General features: G+C 45.3%; 2 protein-coding genes across 13 annotated transcripts in view; one reads left to right on the plus strand and one right to left on the minus strand.

Annotated features, from left to right (window-relative positions):
• Positions 1-13,072, minus strand: part of PHC3 (polyhomeotic homolog 3) — a 35,758-nt gene extending 22,686 nt beyond the window's left edge. For 6 of the 12 annotated variants that reach the window (XR_007903581.1, XR_007903578.1, XR_007903580.1 and 3 more), the window contains exons 1-6: positions 8,096-13,072; positions 5,139-5,286; positions 4,251-4,409; positions 2,756-2,833; positions 1,065-1,223; positions 512-610 (exon numbers count right to left, since the gene is read on the minus strand). Coding sequence is in view for 8 of the 12 variants with exons in the window: in XM_051781711.1 (XP_051637671.1) it covers positions 512-610; positions 1,065-1,223; positions 2,756-2,833; positions 4,251-4,409; positions 5,139-5,264 (621 nt within the window). In the remaining 4 variants the exon portion in view is untranslated. The remainder of the gene's footprint in view (positions 1-511; positions 611-1,064; positions 1,224-2,755; positions 2,834-4,250; positions 4,410-5,138; positions 5,287-8,095) is intronic. The other 6 variants (XM_051781704.1, XM_051781705.1, XM_051781706.1 and 3 more) reach the window with 6 other exon arrangements.
• A 184-nt stretch (positions 13,073-13,256) lies between these two features.
• Positions 13,257-16,423, plus strand: part of PRKCI (protein kinase C iota) — a 32,749-nt gene continuing 29,582 nt past the window's right edge. Inside the window, exon 1 of the mRNA XM_051781736.1 lies at positions 13,257-13,483. Within this exon, the coding sequence (XP_051637696.1) occupies positions 13,368-13,483 (116 nt within the window). The 5' untranslated portion in view covers positions 13,257-13,367. The remainder of the gene's footprint in view (positions 13,484-16,423) is intronic.

Here is a 16,423-nt window from a genome sequence, read left to right on the forward strand (position 1 = left end):
GATCTCCAATCCTATTGCTGAGCTAGAATTTTATTTTCAAGGATAACAACTTCTACACTAATTTACATCATATTTACATGAAAAAGAGGACTAATTATTACCACCATCCACTATTTTGATTACATGATCCCCTCCTTACTCAGCATTTAGCACTCCTGTAATGAACAGCTAGTTTATACTTCTCACATGCTCAGCATGTCACCACAGGAAGTGTTCAAACCCTGTTCTGAAGACAGGAGTAGCAGTTTCCTCACTGCTATGCAGATGGCATTTACTGCAACCCTACCCCTGTGAGTACAACTCAACCTTCAGCACACCCTCACAGATCAGGTGACCCACCTGAGATATCCATGAGAGGAGAGAGGAACAGCTGAGTTTGGCAGGAGCCCTCCAGCAGCTCAGCTGCTCTAAGGTCTGGGGTGAGTTGTTTTTATAAGCACACAATGTTTCCTTCCTTTAAGTGTTGGCCCACTCTACTGCACAGACCTTCCATAAGTTGACACAAGCTCACCTGAGTAGCTGCAGACTGACAGGAAGATGAGGAGGATGATGAGACAACAGGAATGTCAGACTGGACAGCAGCCACAGTGGTCGCAGGAGTAAAAATAAGCTGTTAAGCAAGAAAAAAATATATGCCAACAGACTGAAATTTTTAAAATCTGTAAAAGAAATGCAGCACCTTAAGGAGATACATAACTTACATGTACTGATGCACAGATTCTAAGATTCACCACTTTACTGTTAGATTAACTTACTTAAAGAACAACCTATCATGGTAGTTTTAAGTAAATAAAACTAAAGGAAAATAATTTAAAATATTTGTTCTACATGTTGAGAAAAACCTTTGAAATTTATAAATACACCTATGATCTGTTACACAAGAGGACTTCCCCTGCAATATTACAAATGAGTGAAACAAAGACAAGAGAGCAGCCCAATATCTACTACAATAAAGAAAGAGAACTTCAATCTTCCAGTGTGTCAAAACGTTATTTAACAAGCAGAGCTGTGGAGACAACAGGGTTGGACCTAAGCCAGTCTTAAGGACTGTAATCCAAACTTACCATCTGAGCTCGTAGGTACATTTGAGCCTGGCTTGCACTCAGGGTGGGAGAGGTGCTGCCCAGCAACATCGTCTGCTGGGTGATGCTGCTGCTGGTGGTGTTGGAGGTCTGAGAACGGCTTATTATCTGTGCAGGTGTGGGAGAGGTGGAGAGGTTAATCTAAGGAAACAAAAATATTGCCTCTGTCATGGAAATTCAGTCATCCTATGGTCTAAAGCCAGAAAGCCTTTGACAAAAATGGCAGGGGCAGTTGAGATCTCTGAACTGTAAAGGGATCACAAATATATTGACCCAATCGTCACAAAACTGAATTCTGGCAAGCTTGTACATTTTGGTTCTTAAACTGCAAGCAACCACTTTGCAGTAAATAATAATGAGCAGTTACGAGTATAAACAATGATATTATGAAGTCTGAAAAATATACCTCATAGAAACACACATTTACAGAAGAAGTAGCATGACCCCACATATTTTAACAAAAACACATGAATTTTAATATTGAAGCATTTTTAAATGTTTATATTATCTGCCTGGATTGGTATCTTCTGTTATGCTTGTTATGCAACCTTATCAGGATACTTCTTTGTGTCACCACATATGGACTTTAAATCCTCATTTTCCATATGCATATTGAAAAATGACTGAAGACTACAACTTTCTCTAATTTCATATTAAATGTTCCTCAACAACTGCTCTGTAGCATCTTCTCAAAATAATAAAAAAAAAAAAGCTGTTGTGGTTTGGTTTTCTTTTTTCTTTTTCTTTTCTAACCAGTCTAACAGAGTTAAGTGCCCAGCTCTTTTACTTAAAAGATTTCCTTGAAAAACCCCAGCCCAATTATTCTGTTAGTTTAACATCAGACATCTTTAAAGACTTTCCCTCCTAAATTTAATGAATGAATGATTTTACTTCTAACAACTGTAAGCCAAGCCAAGCTATGAGAGCTTAAAAAAATATACAGCTAAATCACTGAAGCTATGCACTGGAGTCATGAACAGCTCGAGGGTGTGATTAATAAGCAGGATGTCTGCAGGACTAACAAATCCAACGCCAGACAACTGTAAAACTGTAAAGACTGTGCAAATTATATGTCTGAAGATGCCACTTAAAGAAATACAACATGAACTGAACACAGAGCTGCTCAAAACTGAAACCTGAGCACATGCCTAGATTATGGGAAGTGAAAGTGCGAAAGAGATGCATGATAAAAGATGATAATCAATAAAAGAATGAATGCTATAAACATTTCATCAGTTTCATAAATACACGTTAGCATTGACTTGGATTCTTTAGATTTGGTGCTCTTTAATCACTGATACACAGTAAATGATTTTAATCTACTGTAGTGCCCTCAATAAAGAAACTAACGTGGAAAATCCAATAAGAAATTGAGTAAGAGTATGAGAGCTCAGGGAGTGACTCCTGCAGGAGCTTGAACAATCACTGGTGCTTCTGGGGTGAGGAGCTGCCCCTCAGAGCACCAGGAGGGGTCTGGGACTGGGGAAGCCAACACTGGCCAGCAACAATAGCAGACAGCACCCAACGCTTACTATGGAGCCTTGCAATTTACTCTGCAATACCGATTTTAACCGCACAGTTTTAAATCCTGACGTATTTTCTGGTTTTCCCAGTAGCCATGTAACAACCAAGCAGGGTTGGGAATGGATGGAGGGCTGTGTTCAGTTACGTACCGAGGTCTGCGACATGCTTGACTGCTGAGTGACACTCCCAGGGGGGGAAGTACATTGCCTCCCACCTGACAGGCTTGCCTAAATAGCAAGAATAGGTGTCAAATATTGAAATCAGAAAGGGTTTAAGTGTTGTTCATATTATTGCATAAACCACGAGAAATATCCCTCTCTACCTTTACCTTTTGTCTGAGTTAACAGTAAAAATAGTTTTCTCAGTGGAAATAGTTTTCAGCAAAGTGCACTCTGCACTGTGGAATCCTATCTGCAAGGTGCTAAATTCCTTGAGTTCCTACCCAATTTCAGGCATGAAGGTTCTATCAGATCAAGACTTGAACAAAACCTATCAGAGGTAAAGTCTATCAAGCTGTTAATGACGGAGCTTACAGGTCAGCTCACTACCTATGACACTCAGAACTTAAAATGTGACATCATTGAAAACTGTCATTGTTAAAACTCACATATTTTTACTACAATTAGACTCCTCAAAAAAATAAAACAAGCCTTACAAATGCTGTAAAGAACGCCCTCATATTCTAGAATGGTAAATTATGTATGCACATCTAGAGTCTTTCACAGCAGGCTACTCCAGCCCTTCTGATGATACAGGGACAGGGATTTAGGTTTCTGTATGAACAGTCTGATACCAAAACCTCTCAGCCTCCCCCAGCTTGCTTTCCTTTGCTCTGTCTCAGTAACTGTATATCCACACACAAATCCATCACAACAAAAAAAGACAAATCAATATATTACCACAATCTAATGAAAAAGGTATAGAAGGAAAAGCCAGGAGCCAAAAAGAGCCAGTCCAGTTCTGACACCAAGCAGCCATTCCCCTGAGGTCTTTAACTCCATTTTAGCATTTCCATGTGTAAAATCGTTAACAACCACCTCTCTCTGCAAAATCATATTCTCAATCTAAGGTCAACTGAGGTCAAAGGAAATCCTGCCACTGCTTGAGTTCAAAATGGGTCTCCTCCAGTGCTCACTAATGTTAAAAGCTGTGTTTCAGAAATGAAATGTCATTTACCTCCTACATTTTCACACTCAGAGTTACAATTGAATTTTACTATTACTTATAATGCAGCCAGATGTGAGGCAAAACACACTAAGATGTTCATTATTTTTATTTGATTTTACTAGGATACAATGCTATTTATTGCTTTCCCCATCAACATTTAGAGAAAATCATGGGATGAAGATTGAAGTAGTCTATTTTTAATATTTATTTTATTACTGCTTGATGATTTACATGATGCATTATAATGCATGCAATAAAGCATGGAATGGTTGCCTACTGGAGCATCTATACCACTAGACAAAACCCTCCAAACTGTTTGGAGGAAGATACAATTTAAAATAACAATGTCATTAGAACATAACAGTGAATTATGGTGAGGCTTTAAGCTCAGGCACTTAAGCTGTTATTACGTTTGACAACGACTGTAGCCCTGCTCTAGATAATACACCGTTCTTTGTCAGCAATCTTCACTCTCACCTGTGGAACAGTTGCCAGACTCTGAAATTGGGTACTGCTTAAGTGCTGCTGCTGCAGAGCAGCAGTCTGCAGCATTAGATGCTGCTGTTGGGCTGCATACATCTGCTGGAGGTACTGAGCAGCTGAGCTAGGAGGACGATGCAAGGCCTGCTGAATAACCTGTGATGAATCAGTAGGTAATTAATTACAATTACAAAGCACACACCATGCTGACATGATGTTGAAGTTTACCTTTACAAGGAGACACAACCAAATAAATTCTTTTCACACCAGTTTTGTAATACTGAACTTGCTCCATCACTGTTCTTGCTAAAGTCACAGAGCATTGTCAGCATCAATATATTCATGCTCTCAAGGACAGCCTGACAATACAGCATCATTCCCAACACAACATCCCAGCCTCTCAGCTGCTTGTCAACACATCCTACATCATGTTCTGCTTTTTGAGAGACCAGGGTAGTGTGTGAGAGACCCAATTACGAAACCCAACAGAATAGATTGTACAGAGTTCAAGGAGACCTAATTTCGAGAGAAGCAAGAAGGGGTTGGATCCCACACAGATACCTCTGGGTAGTCAATGTTGCTCAAACAGCTTTATTTTGTAAAGGTTTATGTTAATAATCCACACCCTTAGCACATGATGAACCAACCAAACTTTCTAGTGTAGCATTTCCCCCCTCCCTTATTTGGGAGTCAGGTCTGTACCCTGCACTGTCCTTAAGTGGTCTGACATCCTTCAGTAGACAACACCTCCTGAAAATGGTAAGTCAGCTATGCAGACAGACAACAGCAATTAAGACTGGAAAGTTAATCCTGTGTAAAGTATTGTGCAATGCCTGTACTGAGAGCTCTGTACAGGCCAGGGGAGAACATCCCACAGCCCAGTACCTGGACAGCATGTCTGTCGGAGCCGCTGTAGACGGAGATCTGTGGGAGCGCAGTCCGGGAGGTGGAGGTGGTGGCGACAGTCGTCGTAGGTGCAGAACATGTTGTTGTGTTTGGTTCATTCTCCATCGCTGTGCAGCGCCCGTCCAGCCTGGCGGGACGGAGATAACAGTGATCACAAACAAGGCCAGCACGCGTTGACGTTAAACACAAAAAAATCAAAGCTTTGCTGAGATAAAATAACAGACAGTTTTCAAATGGATAAGATTTACAGAATCACAGAATGATTTGGGTTGGAAGAAACCTTTAAGATCATCTCGCCCCAACTCCCTGCCACGGGCAGGGACACCTTCCACTAGCCCAGGTTGCTCCAAGCCCCGTCCAACCTGGCCTTGGACACTTCCAGGGATGGGGCAGCCACAGCTTCTCTGGCCAACCTGTGCCAGTCACCACCCTCAGAGGGCACAATTTCTTCCTAATACCTAATCTAAATTTGTAGTATTTGCTATTGCTTGATGAAATTTACTGAGAAATGTGGTTATAATCTAAGATCCATCAAAAGTTGCTCAGGAATACATGCAAGATTTCCAGCCAGCTACAAAGGCGTACTGTACTGCCATATCCCTCTCTCTCACAGCCCAGCACTGAAGCGCTGGTTGATCCTGGACAAGAAGCAAAACCTGTTCTTGGTAAAAATCACTGGTGGCATGTTTTGTTTGGAAAGAAAGGGAAAGGATATATTGAAAAATGCTTTTTACAGCAATACCTCACACAATGCAGCAAGAAACAAGGAAGAAACTACCTATCTAATCACCTCAGATGATCCTCCCCAGCCTGATAATTCCCTCTGCTGCAGAGTACAATCTCTCTCCCAAAATGTCATCTTTAAAACTGAAATGAATCACAAACCTCAATATATGAGGGGTGTTTACTTTGGTTTCTTTTTCAGTCTTAGTACTATAATTAACAGGAAACAGCATAGTAGCTGTTTATTGCTTTTAGAAGGATGTTAATAAAAGGGAGGAGGGGAAGATGTGTTTCCTTCTTATCATAAAGAAGGGCTCAGAGAAATCATCAGAGAGAGCTGTAACGTACTGGGGAAAAAAGCAGCTTTGCCAAGTGCTTAACAAACCACCCATTGGATGCTGCATCAAACGGGAACATAATTAGGAGTTTCAGCTCACACAGCTGGAAGCAGAACACTACAGTGCCAGGCTCCACCTTCACCTCCCAAAACACAACTACTCTGCAAGCAGAGCTGCACACGATGCTCCAGCTCCTGGGTACCTGCAAGAACTAAACTTTAACAGATATATGGTCACCTAAGGACCTCTTGCCCATCATCATATTGGATCCTTGCATATACTTTGCCATCAAAAAAAATTCATGGCAATGAAGGATGCTTTAAAAGTAGAGATTCCCTGCTATTAGAACTAAAGAAGAAGTATGATCTGCTGTTAAAAATTCAGGTGTGCTGTGCATTATCGATGACATTTGTCTGCCTACATCAGTGCACAAATTAACACACACACAGGTTACTACTCCAACTGCAATAAAACCAGCATCACTTCTAAAACCACTTTACATTAATTTCACATAATGAAAAGTACCTCAAAAAAACAGCCCTGTCTCCTCCAGAGGACATTAAAAGCACTTCAAAATATTTACACCTACAACTTGTCTAGCTAGTTTTTGCAAAGTTATGCAACCAGTTAAATGAGCCTAAGAAAACAACACTGGATGTATCATTTCCTTCATTCTCAGCCACATTTTGGATGTGTTATAAGCAAGATGTGCAACATATCCCACTTGCTAACTATTCCATCACGAGTTCACCCCATGAGAGCTGTTAATCCTTTAGCTCAGAGTGTCTCATTTTCAAAAATAACGCTGTCACTGCCCAAGTTGTTCCCATAATGGATGTACAATGAAAACAGGAAAGAGCTCCTAAAATTTTGCCCAGCATCTCCTCTGACACCACACTTCAAGCAGGTATGAGATGCTAATTTGGAGTAAAATTAATCCTTTTTAATGATGAAGACCTTGCAATGATGCTCTCGAGCAACTTTTAAGTTAAAGAACTTCCGTAATACAGAGTAAGTTTTAAAAAACGCACTAAAGTGACTTTAAACCACCACTATGGATTTAAGCAAGCCCAAAATACAAAGCACAACAGAAAACTATATTGAAAATAAGTGTTTATTCAAGCAGTAACAGTACAAGACGCCACATAACTTCAAACTACTGTGTATTCAGTAGTTTTGTTGCTTTTTGGTGAAAGCAGACATTGTAAGTAAAAAAAATACCTGCTAGTCTATGCCAGTAAGGTTAAACTACCTTCGCAGTGCACACGAATATCACTGCTCATGTTTTATAAAGTTTTGGTAAACACCATGGTAATAACAAACATTGCTGACAATCCGCAACCATAACTGTTATCTAAAAATAGTCGGGGCTTTTTTTTTTTAATATATACAGTTTAGTCTTATTCTTTCCATTCACAACCTCCTGCTACAACTCCAAGGGTACAAACCACAAAAAAACCCCCAAAAACCCGGAAAATTTCCTCCAAGCCTAACCACCCACAGGCATTTTGGTATGTGGCAGAAGGCACTGAAAGAAATAATTAAATAATGGGAAAAAAAGGTAATAAAATGACAATAAAACAAATAACGAAGGTATGCTCTGTGGGAATACACCCCACGCCACGCCGTGAACCGTCCCCACGCTGAGCAGCCCCGCGGCCCCCTCGCCGGACGCCCCCCGCCCGGACCCACCCTCAGCCCCCGCCTCGCCCAGCCCGGCCCCGCCGCCGCCCCCTCAGGGGAGGAAAGGTGGGCGGGAGGGGCCGGCCCGCCGCCGGGGCGCGGTCAGGGCGCGCGTTCCCCGCCCCCGCGGCCCGGACGGGGCCCCGCGGCTGCCGCTCGCCCGCGCCCCGCGCGTCCCGCCGGGACACTCGCCTGGGACGCGCCGCTCAAGGCGCCGCCGCCGCCGCCGCCATTTTCTCGCCTCCCTCACGGGGGAGGCGCCGCGCGCGCGCGGGGCGCGGCCGCCGGCGGGCACGTGACGGGGCCCACCGCCATGTTGGCGCTGCCCGTGAGGGGTCGGCGGTTTGGAAAACGCGGTGTTCTCAATCAAAATAACCTGCTCATTTCCATGTATAACAAAACAGAGACTCTTTTAAGTGCATCTTACATTTAGCAGCTGTTGCTTCGATGCTGTCTGCAGCTTCTCGCTCTTAATCGCAGCACAAGCCATCCAACTTTCCTTTTTGAGGCTCTGCTTGCTTCATTCCACCCTTCCTGCCACCCATCAGCTCGAAGCACTGTGAGTTAAAACAGTATCTCTGGTCTCTCCTGCATCACTGATATATATGCACTTTGACAATACTTATGGGGTTTGGATGTATTTGGATGCCTGTGAGAGGTGCCTTCAGGATAAATCCCATGTAACCTCCCTTGCCCATCACCATAGGTACTGTGGCAGCTGCACTGGGGGGTCTCGGAATGGACTTTTGGAATTCCATTTGGAATGGAAGTCCATTAGGTATGGACTGTGTAGGGAGGTGGTGGAGTCACTGTCCCTGGAGGTGTTTAAGGAAAGACCGGACATAGCACTTGGTGCTCTGATCAAGTTGACATGGTGGCTTTCGGTCATCGGTTGGACTCGATGATTGCAGAGGTCCTTTCCAACCTAAATGATCCTGTGATCCTCCTGAAGGGGATGGGGATGTGAGAGCCAGGCTGGGGGATGCCCCAGCAGCTGTGGGATCACTGTGAGACAGTGACCAGCTTCATACCAGTGCAGCAAGGTTGTGGTGAGGGGCCCAGTCTCCATCACACCCCCAGCTCTGCATGTGGTGCTGTGTGGTCATTCAGGTTACTGTCTGGGGAACAAAATCAGGCTCATTCCCCAGTGTGCAACAAGCCAATAATGACACACTTGAGAGCAACATGGATTATTTATTTCAGAGCTGCCCAAGCCCAGATGCTTGGTGGTATCCCACAAATCCAGCACACCCCACCGGACTTTCCACACTGTCATTTATACACAGAAGTTTGGAGTTAGTCACTTCCCAAGCACAGCCCCTCTATTAGGATCAAAGAATCCCAGAATGGCCTGGGTTGGAGGTACCTTAAACCTCACCTCATTCCACCCCACTGCCATGGGCAGGGACACCTTCCACTAGATCAGGTTGCTCCAAGCCCCGTCCAATCTGGCCTTGGACACTTCCAGGGGTGGGACAACCTGTGCTAGTGCTTCCCCACCCTCACAGGGAAGAACTTCCTCCTAATACCCAATCTAAACCTCCTCTTTGTCAGTTTGAAGCAATTCCCCCTTGTCCTGTCACTCCAGGCCCTTGTAAATAGTCCGTGTCTTCCTTGTAGGATCCCTCAGGCACTGGGAAGCCGCAGTTAGGTCACCCTGGAGCCATCTCTTTCCCAGGCTAAACAATCCCAATTCTCTCAGCCTTTCCTTTTAGAAGAGATGCTCCATCCCTCTGATCATCTTGGTGGCCTCCTCTGGACATTAGGATTCATTATTAATTTCTATACAAAGTACGTAATCCCAGCTAACTTCTACACATGCTCCAGGGAAGGGTCTGCACCTGGCCAGGGTCTTTTTGACCTGTAGGCATGATTTTTGGTATTACAGTGAAGATAGTTCAGCTATAGTATACAGGGACCTTGAGTATTTTGCCAAGTTAGCACTGTATGCATAGACATGAACAACTTGATTTACTGCTTCCTTAAAGCTTGTTGCTTCCAGGATGTCCTTGACTAAGGGATGCATCTGCTGCCTGTCCCACTGATGAGTTCTCCTTTCTTGCTGATTAGGCTTGAAAGTATACAAAGATCTTACATCACAGAACATCCTGACTTCAGATAATTCTAACATATTCCGCATTTTGCAACAAAGTGAGCACGGCTGCAGGGACAGGTACTGCAAGGTTCCTGTGGGAGTGGTAGAATTCAGGTATGTGTTGCTTGGGCCTGTGACAAATGAGCTTTATTTTTTTCATGCTTTAGCTACAGTAGGAAAATGGAGGATGTGGTAGATGCTGCTTGGAGAGTGCTGTTGGGAGGTGAATCACAAAATAGTTTGGGTTGGAAGGGATCTTTAAGATCATCCAGTTCCAGCCCCCTGCCATGGACAGGGACACCTTCCTCGTTCCCATGGTTAAGGTCAGGGAATTACCTGCTTGTAGTGCTTCTCCATATATGGAATACCTGCTGCTCAAGGACCTCAGCAGCTCCAGCCAGGGCACTGCTGGTGAACTATTAACTTCTCTGAGGAATGTGAAACAGCCTTTTATCCCTGTTAAGCGAGTTTTTACTTCCTTCCTATATAACACTGCCTCAGAGCTTTCCCTGCTATGGGGAAGACTAACCCTCCCCCTAAATTAACCATGATTCATCAGAATTGAATTATGTCAATAATTCCAGTCTGAAATTAGCAGCTCCTGCATATTACCAGGCATAGATGAGCAAAGCCCAAACTCCGTGAAGACAAGTAGTTGCTCCACCTCACAGACCCAATTCAAATTTTACGTGGGACATCTTGACAAACTCATCCCTCTTCATGAAATATATTTCTGTGATGAAGCAACGTCTTCTGTATCTTAGAATTACGCAACATTATTACACAGCCTTAGGTATACCGGTGTTTCCAAAGCTGTTGTATTCCCAAGGATACAGAAAGAGTGGCTCCATGCAGTGAGAGGCAGAGAACTGCTACCTCAGACAGGAGTGCTGGTTCATGGCAGTTTAAATATTTTATACAGAACCAGCTGCATGAATGAGAATGAAATGCTTGACCAACTGCTGATTGGACATTTAGCCTCAAGCTGCACCAGGGGAGGTTCAGGTTGGATATCAGGAAGAATTTCTTCATGGGAAGGGTTGTTAGACATTAGAAGAGGCTGCCCAGGGAGGTGGAGACCCAGCAGGAGGCAGAAAACATGTTGGAAGTCTTGGTGCAAGACACGGGTGAGTTCAGGTAGACCAAGGTACTTCCTGTTGTACAAATAAGACTCTGTGGATGCTGGGTGGAGCAAATAACTTGCTTCTGGGGAACAAAGAACTGAACAAATCCCTGCAGGAAGGTCAGGTAGCAAAAAAAAAGCTGTACTTTGCAACCACAAAGTAAAGAAAATAAGGCTCTAAGTTGTTTTATCACAAACATGAGGAAGAACCAAGTGTGTTGCTTTGGAAGTGCAGCAGCCTGTTACAAAAAGCTGAACTCCAGGGTGCTCCAATACTGATTGGAGAGGGCAGTGGGAAAAAGGAATTGTTTTACTCTTACAGAAGAAAAAAAATGTTCTCATTTTCTTAGGACTGCCGGAAGCATCCCTCAGTTCAGGAAGTGTTGGGCAATAAATGTGTGTTGTCAAAGTTATTGATGTTAAATAGGCAAAGCTGAGAGGAAATACTGCTTGCAGTGATAAGGTGGCTTATGATTAACAGCTTTAATCAAAATACCTTTTGTTAACCACCCTCTTTACCCTCTCAGTTAAAACAAATCCTTCATGTTACTTTTCTAAAAAAAGTATGTATGGGAATTAAAGCTTCGCCTGAACTGACCATATTGTCTTGTGGGGAGTCCACACTGCATGGAGTCTTGAGAATTCCCACAGAAAACACTTTGGTCAGTGGTAATTGTAAGAAATGCATTGCCATCATTTCTGAACAGCTCCTGCTGCCCATCAGCTCTGCACTGGCTGCTTTTGCCACGGATTTGTGTTAACATCCAGAATTTTCTGTCACCTCTCAAATCAGATTGGGATTAGCCACAACAGTGGAGGAGTCATGGTGTGAACTGATTGCGAAGGAGCTTAGTTAGATGTGTCCAATGCTTTTATTCCTGGCACTGGGATGGTAGTGATGGGTTTGGTTTCATGGAACAGCTCAGCTGGAGCCTGGCCCACAGATGGAGAGCTACTTCCAGCCAGTACCTCTATAGGCATTTCTGGCTCTTTCAGCCTTAAAAGAAGAACAACTGCAGAATGGTTTGGGTTGGAACACTAAAGATCATCTCGTTCCAACCCCCTGCCATGGGCAGGGACACTTTCCATTAGACCAGGATACTCAGAGCTCCATCCAACCTGGCCTTGAACGCTTCCAGGGATGGGGCAGCCACAGCTTCTCTGGGCAACCTGTGCCAGGGGCCTCACGTCCCTCCCAGGGTAGAATTTTTTCCTAATATCTAATCTTAACTCTTTTTCAGTTTAAAGCCACTACTGTGTGTCCTGTCCCTCCATCCCTTGTCCCAAGTCCCTCTCCAGCTCTTTCGGAGCTCCTTTAGGCACTTAAAAGGGCTTTCAGGTCTCCCTGGAGCCTTCTCTTCTCCAGGCTGAACATCCCCAGCTCTCCCAACCTGTCTCCAAAGCAGAGGGGCTCCAGCTCTCGAAGCATCTTCACGATCCTCCTCTGGACTCACTCCAGCAGCTCCACGACCTTCTCGTGTCCAGGATCCCGGAGCTGGAAGTAGCACTGCAGGTGGGATCTCCCCAGAGCAGAGGGGGAGAATCCCTCCCTCGCCTGCTGCCCGCGCTGTGGGGATGAGCCCCGTCGGTACCTGGGTAAAACGAGTTTTCCTCCTTAGCTCCCTGTCCCGGCGCTGAATATCCAACACCCCACATCCTGCTGCGCTCCCGCCGCGCCGGCGCCGCGGCCCCGCCATGCCCCGCGCTGGGCCGTACCAAGTGCCGAGGAGTTGTGTGTGGATCGCGGTGCCGGCCCCACTCCGGGGGCGGCGAAGGGAGCAGAGGGACCGTCCGACGGGTTCGGACCTGCCAGACTTGGAGCGGCGGCTGCGACGGCTCCGCCACTGCGGCCCCTGTTACCTGCGTGCCGCCGCCCCCTCTCCCCCCTCCGCTCCGGCGTGGAACATCCCGCCCCAGAGGTGTGGAGTCCCGCCGGGGAGAGCCCACGCAGCTCGCGGGGGGGGCACACACAGGGCGCTGTCACCCGCGTCTCTGCGCAGCAGAGCTGCCGCCCGGCTCCTCTCAGAACGACTCCTCCGAAAAAATCCCACGCTCCCCTCCGGTGCCGCCCCGCGCGGTTCCGGGTTCCCCCCGCCCCGCTTCTCCTGCGCGCTGCCCTCCGCCCCCCTCCCGGCACGTAGTGCCGCCCGGCGCGGGCGGGGCGCGCTGAGGCGCGGGGGTCGCGCAGCCGCCGCCGCCCCGGCCCTGGTCCCTCCCTGAGGATCCCCCGGCCCGGCCCGGGGGCGATGCCGACACAGCGGGACGGCACCGCCGGCAGCACCATGTCGGCTCCGGGCGGCCTCGGCGGCAGCCTCGGCGGGGACAGCGCCCACCAGGTCCGGGTGAAAGCCTACTACAAGGGGTGAGTGCGGCGTTGAGCCCCGCGGGCGGGGAGCGGGGTCCGGGGTGCCCGGCACGGGATGCCCCGGACACCCCTGGCTCCAGCCCCTGGGTATCTCCCGACTGTAGGGGAGGAGGGAGAGGAGGTAGGATGAACCCTCTACGACCGTCCAGCCGTGTTTACATGGATTTCAAGTGCAGCGCTTGTGTCCGGAGGAGCCTCCCCTCCGAATGTTGGGGTCTGGGGGGAGCTGGATCCTCCCTCTTGCTGGGATGGCCTTCCCGATGAACAAGGATGTACCTGAGCAGCCTCTCTGCCCTGCTCACCCTGCTTCCCTTCATCCCCAGGCCCTGCTGGCAGAAACAACTGCATATTCCTTCATAATACACGCCAAAATTCATACTTCGTGTGTTCAGGGTCCAACTTTGGTCCTGGTTGCTCTGTATTAGGTGATGTCCAGATCTAGAAAAAGAGGATGTTTGTATGAAAATCTGTTTCATAGGTTTTTAGGCTGTTTCCCAGGGACTGAGTGACTTCCAAGGGAGCCTATGAGTGGTAACTAAGATTATTATTATTATGTACCATCAATTATGCTTCTACTGTTAAAAACAAACAAAGCAAAATACTACAGGTCTGCAGAATGGAAATTTGAATTTTGTTGGCCTAATTCAGTGTCTCTCCAGGCAATAACATATAAGGCAGAAGAAATGTTCTGTCTTGGGCTCATGACCCCCTATTAAATAGTAACAGTTACAGGACTTAAAAAGTTTGAGTGCAAGGGTTGCCAGTGGTTCACTGAGCCATTAAGTCTGAGTGGAGGTGATCTAAGCAGCAAAAAATGTAGATTGCATTTTTGGATTAAGAGTGAACACATGACACTTGACAGCTTCCTTGCAGTTATCTGTGTTCAGCACAAGAAGGGGTGCATTACTTCTTCAGTATTTACTCTCTGCTATCTCTGGCCCTATAATTTTAAGGAGAGGTATAGAAACCACACTGAGCATTTGGCATTTGCTGCTGTGTTTAGTTTCTGGCTTGTGTCTGATTTGGGGCTTTTCTTGCCTGAAGTCTGTAGAAGTTACTCTAGAGACTGGCACAGTCTGTGGCCTTATAGGATGTGTGAGACTCTGTCAAAGTAATAGTATGTGAAATTCTCAGCTCTTTGTTTCACAGTCTCTTTAATCTACCTTTTCTTAAGGAAGTGGAGATGCCCCTGGCTGTCAGCTGGCAGAAGCATTCATTTGGTCAGACAGTGAACTAAAAGGGGAATTGTTCTGCGTTAAAACCATTTCTTTTTCTTCTGCTGGGTCAGTTCTAATCTTGATCATTTTCACGTGCAATCACATGAATTCTTGCTTTAGCAGAGGGAGGCTGTGGAACAGGAAGGGAGAAAGCAGCTCAAGGGTGTGGGAGTGAGGAAAAAATCTGCTACACTGGGCAGAAATGCTGGCTCATGACCCTGGTAATTTCAGAGATATTGGAATGTTTCTTTTGAGTCTTATCCACTGACTTTTTCTCTGTTAATGCAGTTATCAGTTTAATAACATCACTGAGTCATGGAGGGTGTTGGTTAACCACCGTGAATACCTACAGACTAACAGGCTGAATGCCTTAGTCATGATTTATTTTGAGATATAAGCAAATCATTCTCTCCACTTTCTTACAACAGAAAGTCTCAAGCCCCTTTTCAGACTTGCTTTATCAAGTGGGTATCAAAGCCAAACACTTTATTTGCACTTACCCTGGAATGACTTGGAGACTGAGGATCTGAATGCTGATATCAAAGGCACCTTTTTTCCCCTTTCCTCAAATAAACCATCTCGAGATTAGAGCTGGATCGAGGATTTAATGGGAAATAGTGTTAATCAGGAAATGTTAATCTCTCTTAATTTCATTTTAATAGAAGCATTTAAGTGGGTTGTAGAAGTTATTCGGAAAGTCTTGCTGGGAAGGTCTTTTCATCTTCCAGGAGGAGTTTCTGGTTAAAGAAAAAACCAAAAACCAACAGCCACTTCGAAGCACAGAGTTGTTCTTGAAAGGTTTGTGAATCTGATAGTTGGGATACTTACCTGGGGAAAAGAGCGAACCTGAATTCCTAAAACATGGGTCTGGCCAGGAGCCCAATTGCTTTTCTCAGCCAAGACAAAGACTTCACACAGGACCCTTTGAAGAGTCTTTGTTTCATTGAACTGTGCAGTGCTAATTCTTTATCTTAAATTCATGAAAGATGTTAAAACAGGAAGGAAAATTTTCCTGAAAATGAACAGAGATCATGAGAATAAGGGGGTGGGGAATTCCCGGAGACTTGGGAACTAGGGCAGTGGGTTGAGTTTGTCCACGTATTTCCTTCTCTCGGGTGAACTTTGCTTATCTTTCTCATAGGGCTGGTTGTTTAAAACGCTTAAAATAGTGTTACCAGTTGTAAAGAGTTAGTGTGATTTGTGCAGTGTGTGTAATAGAGGGTCCTCACAGAGTTTTTAGGAATTTATTACTCTAAAAGTTTACATAGTTTTTTGTTGATGCAGTAACAAAAGTATAGCAGCTCCATGCTTATGGCACTGATCAGCATCTGTAATTACACCCATTTCAGCTCTCTGATGATATTCAAAGTTTGCCTTTTGTCTTATCTCATTTGTTGTAGATGCTTTTTGTCAGGTCAGCACAAGTTGTTATATCATTAATACCTGTTGTAGCAGCAGAGAACAGGTGGGAATAACACACTGCTTGTGCTCAAGGAACCCTGTAGAATTCATGCTGTTGATTTAAAAAAAGAAGCAAAACCAATCAAGTATAAGAACCATTTTTCTGTCGTGATTAGAAATCCTAGCTTGTATTCTTTCAGTGCCTGACATAGGTTTTATGCTGGTTTTAGCTGTGTAGGCTGTAATGTAGGTTAGATTTTTAATAAAAAAGCAGTTACCAGTGCTCTGCCTGCCTTCAGTTTGACTTGGTTCGAATGAA

The sequence above is a fragment of the Manacus candei genome, unplaced genomic scaffold, assembly GCF_025592945.1.
Source record: "Manacus candei isolate 608988 ecotype Guabito, Panama unplaced genomic scaffold, ASM2559294v1 h1tg000015l, whole genome shotgun sequence".
Lineage (NCBI taxonomy): Eukaryota > Metazoa > Chordata > Aves > Passeriformes > Pipridae > Manacus > Manacus candei.